Source organism: Astatotilapia calliptera, chromosome 4 (assembly GCF_900246225.1).
Source record: "Astatotilapia calliptera chromosome 4, fAstCal1.2, whole genome shotgun sequence".
In the NCBI taxonomy this organism is placed as follows: domain Eukaryota; kingdom Metazoa; phylum Chordata; class Actinopteri; order Cichliformes; family Cichlidae; genus Astatotilapia; species Astatotilapia calliptera.
The window spans coordinates 16,017,690-16,030,518 of record NC_039305.1 but is presented as its reverse complement, the minus strand read 5'-3'; the positions used below and the strand labels follow the sequence as shown (position 1 = coordinate 16,030,518).

Sequence of the window (12,829 nt, the reverse complement as noted above, 5' to 3'; positions counted from 1 at the left end):
AGGGAGAAAAAAAATCAAGGAATAAAGTTCCATTGATGTTACAGATGATCAAGGAAAGAAAGAATTTACACATTCCTAGTTCCTGCACACAGCAATCCAATTAAGGGATTTTCAAAGAATGGTGACACTATTTTCTGGAGAACACATTGGCCGATAAGCAGTGAGTTTTGTTGTTGATCTCTAATCAGTTCACATCATAAGTTACCATGGCAATATACCCTAGTAGAAGTGAACTACTTTTGCAGTACAGAAAACCCTGAGTTAAACCTAAAGTTACTTGGATATGACCAAATCCTGCTTTGCAGTACAAGCCTCAGACCTTTCCCCAGCTGAAAACATTTGCCTATAAAAAGCATATGTCACCATTCTTTTAGTTTGAGCAGAACTGGAGATTTCAATTTGACAAAGAAACAACACCAGAAATGTCATTAACCTTATTTATTCATTTATTTTATACATATTTTAAGGACACTTATGTTTACTTAGTCATGTATATGAATAAAATGCAAAATCTTCAAAGAAAAAAAAGATGCACATTAAATTACTGTTTTGCACTTTTACCTAAAGAATCGTGTTGTAAGTAAAGTTAACATCTATGCAACAGTGTCATTCTTCTGACTGCAAAAAACTTTTTTACATCAGTTCCCAATCTATTTAAAAAGCAAATAGGCAAGAAAATTAAATAGTTCACATTTAATTATACTGCTTCCTTATTTATCCTGGAAAATACACAATAATATACTAGAAAAGTACACATAAAGGGCTCATACTTGGAAACAACTTTCCTGTCATGGAACATCAATGGAAAGCTGCATTAAAACTGAAAGAAGGCTCACACTGTAGTCAAGCAATACATGCTTCACTTTTAGCGTAGCTGGTAGATTTTGTTTTTCGGTGTAGTGCATCAACACTGAATATGAACCAGCTCATAAAATCCAAGTACAGTTGGTCAAGAGAACACAAGGAATACAGACAAGTAACAAACACACAGGCATATTAGCCGGAGAGGATATACCCAGCCATGACAATAATTATATTTACATTGTTATTCCTAATAATTTTTAGATTCAGAGTAATTTATGCCGTCCTTCTAATAGCACATACCATAAGAAAAAGTTGGCCCCAAAGTGTAGTTGAGATTAATAGACTAACAATGCAAATATACACTAATAGAAGTACAACCTAAAATGAGACTAATGAAGCATAACAAAATGTGACACCCACATAATCACAATACAAAGTAGTTGGATAAATAACTTGGCCAGATTAAATACATTTACAACTAAACAAAACAGTGGTTAATTATTTTTATGACACTTGAGCAATGTTTTTTGAGTGACACTAAAATTGCATACATAATCATTACATGCTACAACTGTTTAGCTTTATTCTTTTTTTCACAAACTGAGGCTCGTGTGTTTTTTAAAAACCATCCATAGTTTTTTAACATCCATAATACTAAAAAGTAAAAGTAACTTGGATTGACACTGACAGGCAGCGGTTGTTGACTATTTTGTCACAACTATGTTGTAAGCAACAGGGCCTCTGAAACTGAACCCCAGGTAGAAGGTGATGTTTTCATTACTTTGAGGCACTGAAGGTGCATTAACAGGCCTGATATTGAACTTTTTTTCCTTGGGACCTTCAAGATACACCAATCCATCTTTAGTCCACCCAGATACATGTTTTAGCATTGCAGCAATCTCTGGAGTCTTGAATGCCTCACCACTAAACCACTTCATGCGTTTTTCATACAACTTTGTGATTGAAGACAACTCTCTGATTTTTTCAAACTTATTCTTGTGGACGAACTTGTCCAGCCCACTCCCATTGCCTAGAAAAAAATGAGTGTAAATCCTTCTCTTCCATGGAGGAATGTCTTTCATCTTGGTCCTGTGGCCTTTTTCCAGGTGCTCAACAGCTGTTTGCACAATTTGATATTTTTTTTCTCTCTCATGCTCTGTGTCGTCATCCTCTGGCCAGAATAGCAATGTAAGCAAGAACAGGGCATTTGGCAAACATTTCATTTTATCATATGGAAACTGGTGACGAAGTGCTTGTAGAACTTTCAGAGGAGCTACTTTTTGATTTTGTGGTGACAGACAGTTCAGAGAAATATGGGCCGCTATGTAATTAACAATATCCATTTGATCAAATTTAGCTTTTAATGGATTACTGGGGTAGAGAGAAAGGATGAGCTCTAGAAGTTTTACTGCGTTCTTCTGATCAGTTATCTTATAGAGAATGGATGTTATGTTGCCACCACCAAGATGATAGATCATCATTCGTTTTTGGAAAGGAGTGAGGTTGGCTGGGATTGATTTCCGATGCTGTAGGACTGCAGCAGAAAAAGCTTCACTGAAGTACTTGCCATACTCAGAGGATTTTATTGCCAACCATTTCAATGGATGACGTATCTTCCCCTCAGGGCCTTCAGGCGTCTCTTCTTCATCTGCATCAATGTCTGTCTGGAAATAACTCAGGTCCTCTGAGATCCTTTCCAAAGTGTCTTCCATTGTCTGGCACAGTTTTTTCAAATGGTCATGAAATGGTTCCCAAGCATCTTTAACTTCCACTGGGATGTAATCTGATGTTAGGTACTTCATACACTCTGAATGACCATTGGATCTGTTTGCAAATACTTGCAATGAAAAGATCAGTTTGAGAAGGCCCAGCCCAACCTCAACTTCAGCATAAAACCCTGAAGTGTTGACATGTTGCATCTCAGCATCAGCTGCTCTCTGACATTCTTGAAAACACTCAAGTGCTTTCAGTGCAGTTTCCACAGCATCTGTTGTGTTTTGCGCCGTCTTTGGTACATTTTCAATTGCTTTACATTTTGCTTGGAACCATTTCTTATATACTTGCCCCTTTGTGTCGAGTATATAGGAGTTGTCAGGCCGCTGTTTCACTGCTGTCTCTGCCCAGTTTTTGGCCTCTTCAAATTTTTCATAAGTATAATGAAGACGAGCAAGTTGCTGTGCAAAGAATGGATCATTATGGAAACGCTCGAATGCTTCCTTGAGCAACTCGATCGCTTTATTTGGGCTTTCTTCAGTTCCACGCACATGCTCAATGAAAGGAGAGAACAAACTCAAAAAGTATTTGTCTTCTTCAGTTATTCTGGATCTTCGAATAAAAAGCAGTCTCAAAAATGTGAGATACTCATCTGTTTCTAAACTATGCTCAAAGAGCACATCCTCGTGGAGCAAATCCATCGCCAAACTGCTTTGAGTTTGTTGGGGTTCCAGAAGTTGTTGAAGAATTTCTTTTGCAACAAGTGGGTGGATGATTCTGATTGATTCAATGTGCGTCTTGTCATCTCGAAGGTGCAAGAAGACTAGCTTAGCCTGATCACTGAGGGATCTCTCAAACTCATGTCGACGAAACCTCTCTGAGACAAACTTTAAGGCAAGCAAAGCTTCACAGTGAGACTGAGAGATGAAAGAGTTTTGAACATATGTGTTCAGCAATGCTACATAACGAATGAGACGACATTCAACAGAGTGACGGTTAATGTCTTGGAGCAGATGTTTCACAAACTTTTGAACATAATTTTCACTGAATCCTTTGCTCATTAGAACAAATGTCAGAATGAAGTTAAAGTCATATTTTTTGTTAAGTGCCTTTTGTTTTTCAGAAAACTTTCTCTTCTCTTGATCAGACAGTTTATGAGTGACAGACACATTCTGTAAAGGAGACTCCTTGCATTTTTTCTCTGGATCATGGGAGCGTCTGCAGCTCAACAAAATGAAACATAGAGTACCATACTGGATTTGTCTTTCGTTTATGGCACCCTCTAGTTCATTCCTGAGATCATCTAGATATTCTTTGTCTGAGTCTTCAGTGAGGAGCAGCACAGGAAGACATCTCTGTGGATCCTTTTCTTCATATTCTCTTAGTTCAACTGCATGTTGTGCAACAACAGAAACTGGATATGAGGGCTTCACAACCGCACACCTTAGACTTTTTCTGTTGTTCCACAGCACTTGTCTTGCCACAGTGCTTCCACCACTTCCTGGGTGATGGTAGATGTTTATGATATTCACTGGAGTCTGGTCTGCATTATATTTCAAGGCATTGTTGAGAAGTTTGGAAGTATCGTGATAAGCATCTCTTTCAATGACCTCTCCAGCATATTTGTTCTCAGCAAGCCAGAAATGCAACCAAGTCACTCTCCCACCATGGTAGAACTGGCCTTCCGTGTTTTCTTTTTCCTCATTGATGAATTCTTTGCATGTTTCATCACAATGATTGACCGTTAGAATCTCCAGTGAGTACATCTGTTCCTCTACTTGTGTTTTAAGAACACATGTTCCTCCCACAAAGACTGGCAAGTGTTTACTGGCATGCGTTTTCACAGGTTGTATATGTTGCAGAGTTGCATTAATGTGGCTCATTTTCATCCCAACAACACTGGAATTGTTTACAGCTTCTTTCCCACATGGATCCTCTGCAAAGCTTTGCCATTTCTGGAAGTTTTCCTCTGATTCACAGATGCAGATGATGTCTTCATGACCTTCCATGTCTGTGAAAAACTCATAGAAGGTGTACAAGAGTGGTTTCTCAACTGGTGACGTTAATAGGAATATGACCTGGAATGTACCTTTTGACAAAATCTGATTACAGATCAAAGACACAGATTTTTTAAGTTGAATCATTTTTGTCTTGATCCAAGTCATTTCATCACATGGAGCTTCATTTCCTTTGAAGTCAGTACGGCCATAGCAAAAGATCCAACTAACTTGATCGAACAAAACCATCTTACTTGTTAATTCTTTGATGTTTGTGCCAGCGGACACCTTGTAGCTCTGGAGAGAATGCATATTTGCAACACGGTCGTTAAGGTATCTACTGCAAAGACCTGATATCTTTGAGTCTGGGTCAAAGTCGAACACGCAGAAAATATTCATGTTAATCAGCCAGTCAATGTTACAAAGGTCATCAGGTTTGAATTTGTTTGTTACGAGTATGAACCATTTTTCCTTTTCAATGAATTTCTTACCACTGGTCATCAGCATGGTGAGTTTCCTTCCAAGGTCTTGACACATTTCTGGAGCAATAAGGAAATGATTTTTTTCTGCTTCTTCTCTTTGAGCATCGCGATCTTTGACTCTTTGGTAAAAGTCACTTAGGTTCTTGTCACTCACTGGCTCAGTTTTTGAACCCACTCTTCGCAAAATCATCTCTTTCTCATACTCTACTTTGTTTGCTGATTCTTTGAAATTTGGCAGACGGACTGCATACACTTTGCTCTTGACAATACTTATTAATGGCACAATGTCAACCTCTACCACATATCGCTTTTCTGTACTTTGTCGATCTATAACCTCAATGAACCTTGGCGGTCGCACACACTGGCGTATGTGTTCTGTGTTAGAGGAGAAACTCTTTTCAATGTGGTCCAAAGCATCGACATAAATATCCTTCTCTGTTACAGGGATACCAGTTATCTCGCCATGCACATATCCTCCATCCTCCTTGCTGTCCATCACACCAAAGTGTATTGTACCATTTGACCTGATGTTCATACAACCAGTTGCAAATTTAAGAATCTCTTTGGCAAACTTAGCTTGGAGTCTTGTGCGATCCAATGTAGCAGCTACAGCAAAAGACTTAAATTCGTGGCATGGCGATATCAGATTAAAAGCACCTGATTCAGGCTGCAGGATGCTGTGTTTTACATATAAGAAATTAGTCCCTTCTTGATCGAATGGCCGTGGTTGGCAGTCTTCCTTTGAAATCAACACACATTGTTCCTGAGCAGTTTCTTTCTCCTGATCGCTCAGTGTAGTTTGTGCTGGAGAACCATCACTTACTGTTTGAAGACACTGAACTGATTTCTTACTTTTCTTTTCCTCAAACTCAGTTCTTTTGGAACCAGTAGTTTTTTTCTTTTCTTGACATTTTTGCTGGGAGTTGATAAGCTCATCTCTTTTCTGAATAATCAAATGAGCAGGCCCTGACTTCATGCAGATTTTTGTTTTTAGAAAGTCCTCATCCAGTGCAAGTAGGATTTGTCCATCTACTTCTTCTTCATAGAGTTTTTCTATGTAATGTTCCTTTATTCGAATTGATCTTAGCCAGGTGCTTACTTCAGATTCAGTCCACCCAGAAGCACTTGGTAACTGTTGAGGTATTTTAGCTGTGAGAGCACAAAAAAGCATGTATTTGATTATGCATTAATAAAATTAGTTAAAAAAATATGAGATGTGTGACAATTGACAGAAATTCCATCTTTAAGCGAAATACTGACAATATAATAGTTTGCTTCTTAATTTTAAACTTATTGAAGCTTTTTTTTTTTTTTGGTCAAAACAATAGAATAGAATAGCTTTTATTGTCACTGTTACAAGAACAATGAAAGGCAGTTTGTCTTTTCTCCATGTGTGAAGCACACAATAGCATAAGTATTTACACAATCACAGACAAATTTACATTTACACAAGAAAGACATGTACAAGTTATACATACACCTGCAAACAGCAGCCTGCAGCAAGGAGATAACAGGGAAAAGAACAGCAAGGATAAACCAAAACAGTAGCATTATGGTCTGTATAATCAAAAAATATACTAAAGGATGCTACTGATGGTTCACCTATGAAACCTGTGAAAGTTTAACTACTAAATATGACTTATTGGGTTTTTTTTATCTGTGTGTACATATCTTTTTTTGTTCTGTTGATAAAGTCTATCCGGTCGTTAAGTCTGACGTCACTAGCCGTGTCTGGGCCTAAACTCCGCTGCAGGTCCATATATCAAACGATCACTATGGCATTACTGAGAGTTGAAAAACTGTCTAAAGTCTTTCATCTTTAATAAAATGATCAGCGTTCTGCTCTACCAGGTGTAACAATTGAGTTTAACATCCAGGCATCCATGAAAACGGAATTTATGACATTTAACGGAGTTAGAAGTTAGCAGGAAGTTAGCTCTCTATCTTCTATCTAAATACAATATAGCATGTCCTGACTGCGGGGTTTTGGAAACAAATTAAAACGTACAGCTCTGTTATCACTTCCAACATAAATGAAGACAGAAAACTAAACAGCAGTGACGTTTGTAGGGTTACTGAAGTTTGGCTAGCTGGTATATAATTATGTGCTACGTGACCGCTAGCGACACAGTTATGTTAGCATAATATAAACAAGCTAACTTTTTTTCCACTCGATAAAAGTTAACGTGAGTGTTATCGGTGGTCAGGAACAAATGTAATCGCATGGCAGGATGCTGTAAAAGGACCAAACTTCAGCCAGTAGAACAACTGAGATAATCCATCCACAATACGAGGTTAGTCATTCATATACTGCTGCATGAGCTGGGCTGTAGTTACATCCTAAGGTTTTAAAAACTGAGCTTAAATAAATAATTAGCGGTAATAAAAGCCGAGGGAGGTCAACAGTGATCACTGACTGTTTTAGGAGCTTTTTGAGATTAAATAGAAGAAAATACAAAGCATTAAACATGTTAACAACACAAAAGCCATATTAAACGCAGACTACTTTAGGCCCGGAAGTAGGATTCGTCACGTCATCACTTAACGACCGGATTAAGATGGAATGCTTAACACTTTGGAATCGGAGAAGAAAACATTAAATTGCAAGTAGGCTACAGATACTTGAAAGTTCCATAAATGCAAAAAAAAAAAAAAAAAGGCATCTCATAGAAACAAAATTTACTTACCCATGATTTTCTTCCTCCTTTTGTCACATTATTAGCACTGCGTTTTACTTATCACCTTTTATCTGCAAATAAATCACACAATGACATGAAGTCCTAAATAATTTCAAGTGAAGTAGGTTAAAAGATCTCAAAAAGCAACATATCATGCCACAATCTAAGGAAAAAGCTGACAACTCAACAATTCAACAATAAGAAAGAATTTGTAAAATTGGCAATGGGAGAGCTCCAAGGAGAAAACCACATTTGTTTAAAAATATCTTGATGATCCCAGAGACTTTTGGAAAAATATTTTGTGGACTGATAAGACACAACCTTTCGGGATTTTGGGGGGTCCTGCCATGTCTGTAATAAAACTAGCAGCTTCTTACGTTTGAGCATAAGAAACTGCGGTATGCCAACTTGGCAGCTGAGGCAGAGGACAGAGGCTGGAAGATCAAGGTGCGCCCGGTGGAAGTGGGGTGCAGGCTTTGCCTAATTAGACAGCTGCTCATTAAAGAAAGTTTCTTGTAGCCCCGAACTTCACCAATTGAAGATCAACCACCACAAGTTCCTTGCCCAGTCTGATTTTGTAGTTATTGCTTTGCTCTTAATAACAAAATGATGTAAATCCGTTCTGCCGAGCGGCTGTAACACTTGCTGTCTCACAGTTCATCCCTCACTGTGAACACTATTTTATAAGATTTTAATGCCAAAAAAAAAAAAAAAAAATAGCCAATGTTGGGGTTTGAATATATAATCTGAATGTGTATTTGCTGATTATATTGTTTTAATATAAGAGAGGCCTAACTCTGAGTACAGTCTGTGCCAAAAAGTACTGACGGGAAACTGCATGCTTTTGCAGCCAGAAAGTGAAACTAAGCAGAGTCTTTGATCGAAACTTATAGTGGTGTGACGTAGAGAGCAAGTATATAAATACCTAGGCTTCTGTTTGTGCTTCAGACCTGGGGTTGTGTGTTTTGTATTCAGGTCTCCATATCCCGGGTATGAAAAGATATTTTTTTTGACTAAAAGACCACTTTGAGCCTTGTGTCTTTTTTAGCCGTAAAGAATCCAAAAGAACTGGATTTAATACCAAGTCTTTGGGCACATTTTGATTTTGCCATTTGGTAAATGTAGCATTATTAAAGCAAATATTTTTGATGCAAGAGCGTTTAAAACAAAACTAAAACGTATATTGTCCCAGAATCACTGTTTTAACCAAACCTCTTCTGGTTACAAAAGAAAGTTTATATGAAATCACAACAGTCCAGTGGGCTCGTACTATCACAAAGCTCAAATAATCCCAAAAATCGACAGCATGTCCTTCATCCTGTTTTCCTTCCCTCGTCCCAACCGGTCGCAGCAGATGGCCGCCCCTCCCTGAGCCTGGTTCTGCTGGAGGTTTCTTCCTGTTAAAAGGGAGTTTTTCCTTCCCACTGTCACAAAAGTGCTTGCTCATAGGGGGTCATATGATTGCTGGGTTTTTGTCTGTATGTATTATTGTACAATCTACTGTGAAATATAAAGCGCCTTGAGGCGACTTGTTGTGATTTGGCACTATATAAATAAAATTTAATAAAATTGAATTGAATTGGTTTCTTGAACATGACAGTGAGTTCATTGTACACAAATGGCTTCCAGTCACGAGAGCTCAATCCAGAGACCTCAATCCACAGAGCACCTGTGCGATGTGGTGGAAAAGGAGATTTGCTTCCTGGATGTTTAGCTGATACTTTTAGATATCACCTCAGGCATGGCACTTCTTTTGTTATATATTTTACTGACAGTAGTGTAACAAATGCTAGAAATCACTTTAAAGTCCAATCTTCGCTATTGTAATTGGACCCCCTTCTATAGCCCTAGTGATGGGTCGTTCGCGAACGAAATGGCTCTTAGAGCCGGCTCTTTGACGTGAACGACGCAAGCTGGCTCCTTATCGCGAGCCGTCACGTGATTTTTTTTTTTTTTTTTTTTCTCTTTCTCTCAGCCTCTCTCGCACTTTTTTCACTTCACTCTGCATGTGAGCCTTGTGCTTTACGCTGGGCAGAGGGGGGAGGGGCGGTAGTTACACTCAGTAGCACAGGAACAGAACCAGAGGGAGAGAGAGAGAGAAAGAGAGCCAGGGACAACAACGTCACATTAGAAAGGTATCCGGTTGTTCAGTCTGACGTCACTAGCCGTGTCTGGGTCTAAACTCCGCTGCAGGTCCATATATCAAACGATCACTGTGGCATTACTGAGAGTTGAAAAACTGTCTAAAGTCTTTCATCTTTAATAAAATGATCAGCGTTCTGCTCTACCAGGTGTAACAATTGAGTTTAACATCCAGGCATCCATGAAAACGGAATTTATGACATTTAACGGAGTTAGAAGTTAGCAGGGAGTTAGCTCGCTAGCTTCTATCTAAATACAATATAGCATGTCCTGACTGCGGGGTTTTGGAAACAAATTAAAACATACAGCTTTCTTATCACTTCCAGCATAAATGAAGACAGAAAACTAAACAGCAGTGACGTTTGTAGGGTTACTGAAGTTTGGCTAGCTGGTATATAATGATGTGCTACGTGACCGCTAGCGACATAGCTATGTTAGCATAATATAAACAAGCTAACTTTTTTTCCACTCGATAAAAGTTAACGTGAGTTTTCTCGGTGGTCAGGAACAAATGTAATCGCATGGCAGGATGCTGTAAAAGGACCAAACTTCAGCCAGGAGAACAACTGAGATAATTCATCTACAATACAAAGTTAGTCATTCATATACTGCTGCATGGGCTGGGCTGTAGTTACATCCTAAGGTTTTAAAAACTGAGCTTAAATAAATGATTAGCGGTAATAAAAGCCGAGGGAGGTCAACAGGGATCACTGACTGTTTTAGGAGCTTTTTGAGATCAAATAGAAGAAAATACATAGCATTAAACATGTTAACAACATAAAAGCCATATTAAACGCAGACTACTTTAGACCCGGAGGTAGGATTCGTCGCGTCATCACTGAACAACCGGATAGTAATCATCCACAACTATTTTTCAGTTGCAGATGATAAAGGATTCAGAAAGTTTATTCATGCGGGCCTATATGACAGAGAATATGCATGTTCTTTTTGTTTTCATATTTTAATTTATATTTAATTGTGTTGTGGTTTGCAGTGTTTTGTGTTGTTTCACTTTAATTTTGTAAAAGGAAAAGGCTGAAAATTTAAATAGTTAAAATTTGACATGTGAATAGTTGATTTTTGTATTATATGATTTATTTATTACTTTTTATGTGGAGTGAATAAATAAAAGTATATTTACGGTGGCGCCTAGAGACAAAGCACATAGAAACTCCGAAGCACGTAAAAACACGTACAAACTCAAAACACGTACAAAAGACAACAGAAGTGCTCCAGGATGCTGGGCGCAGTGTTAAGCTTTTGTTACCTAGTGGCTACACAATCCAGCAAGTACCAATGACCGGATTTGGTGTGTGGTAGTAACAGGTAAATTAACTTTTTTTTTAAAAAATTATTTGAATATACATGAGTGCCTGTGTATAAATACACAAACAATACACACATGCTTTCAATTGTGTAATTTAAGTGATCTAGTAGCTCTGGTTTGGAAGTTCAGTTCATGCTAGAAATATGTTTTGGAGTTTGTACGTGTTTTGTCTCTAGGGGCCACCGCATATATTTATATATAAACATATGTAAATAAAACCACTGTTTTTTACGTTAGTAATTCCTTTTGTGCATAATTTTATATTATTGTTAATAATAAATAAATTAAAGCAACAAAACAACCTGAAGAGCCGGTTCGGAGCCGAAAAAGCCGGCTCTTTTTAGTGAGTCGAACCGAAAGAGCCGATTCTCTAAAAAGATCCGGAAATCCCATCACTATATAGCCCGGCCCCTTTGAAATCACATGTCAGGCATGTCGAGGCAATGTATTTCCAGAGGCACACTTAAATCTAAATCACTCAAGGACAAGGTTGATTATATAAGTATTACGCCCAGCATATAAAGAAAAAAGTAGTGGGTGGCGGGGTATAAACCTGATTTTGGGGGAAACTCAGAAGCGGTTTCAGATTTGACTGCTAACTGTACAAATGCACTTTTTATGGTGAAAAGTAAAATTAAAGGTAATTTTGTTATAACTGTCCAAATAAGGGCCAGCAAGCGTTTCAATATAGCTGCCACATTTCTTACACTTTGAATGAATGGTGTAGCGTTATTCATTTATTTCGTTTGATTAATGTTGAGAAACAGCGCTCGTGTTTGTAATAAGGCATTTTTCAGGAGTCATGTGAAAAAAACATTCTGTCACCGTTTTTCTCGACAGCTGCTGTTAACTGTAAAGTGTCTGAGACAACACCTAATAAAGCAAATATTTTTCATGTGCTTCTAATCTGTGACTCAAACACGTAGGCTAACTCTTACAATAAGAATCACTAAAAACTTTTATAAGAAGCCGTGATTTCAACCTACAAGTGAGACAAAAAAAACTATTAGATCTATAAGATATGGCAAGGCAGTTATCTTACCTTGGAGAAATACCGACGGAAAACAGTCCCTGCAGGCATACAAAGAAAAGTGCCGCCTGTGTTTCAAGCCCGATATGTTATGTGTCGTTTCCTGCTATGCTGCACACGGTATCCTCGATCAGTTTCAAGTTTCGTTTTTGGAGAAACAAGCCCGCAGAGCTGCACCCCTGCACCGGAAAGCCCACAGCATAATGAGCGTCACGTGATTGTTAAAAAGAAAAAAGCTGTTTGCGTTTTAATTTTTGAAATAAAGGTATTTTGAAAAGGCTTTTTAAAGATTCAGACAAAATAAGTACCAAAATGTGTTAACATTGTTTAATAGGATAGATCTAAGTAGTGTTGAAGCCTACCATATTGGAAACAGTATGGTATGTTGTGTCCCGTCTTTGTACTATGCTGTAAAAACCGGGATGAGTGAGCATCTGAGCACAAAACAGAGCTTTTGAAACTTTTAAGAAAAGGAAAATTCAAACTTACCAATATTTGTTATGAACTCTGATCACCTTAATCATATGTAAGGTTATGGATGTGTGATAAATTAACATTTCCTCTTTCAATGACAAATATGCTTCTTGTTTTATTGCTTTAGCCCAGCCGTAAGTTGTGGCCAAACCACTGTCAACATTAAAACTTAGAACACAAAA

General features: G+C 38.0%; 1 protein-coding gene across 1 annotated transcript; it reads right to left on the bottom strand.

The window, feature by feature from the left end:
- Positions 1-678: 678 nt before the first annotated feature.
- On the bottom strand, positions 679-12,341 carry LOC113020820 (sterile alpha motif domain-containing protein 9-like). Its single transcript, XM_026165065.1, has 3 exons — positions 12,186-12,341; positions 7,684-7,745; positions 679-6,145 (listed from the first exon to the last, which is right to left on the bottom strand). The coding sequence occupies exons 2-3, from the start codon at positions 7,685-7,687 to the stop codon at positions 1,509-1,511; spliced, it is 4,641 nt and encodes a 1,546-aa protein (XP_026020850.1). The 5' UTR covers positions 7,688-7,745; positions 12,186-12,341; the 3' UTR covers positions 679-1,508.
- Between the last annotated feature and the right edge of the window lie 488 nt (positions 12,342-12,829).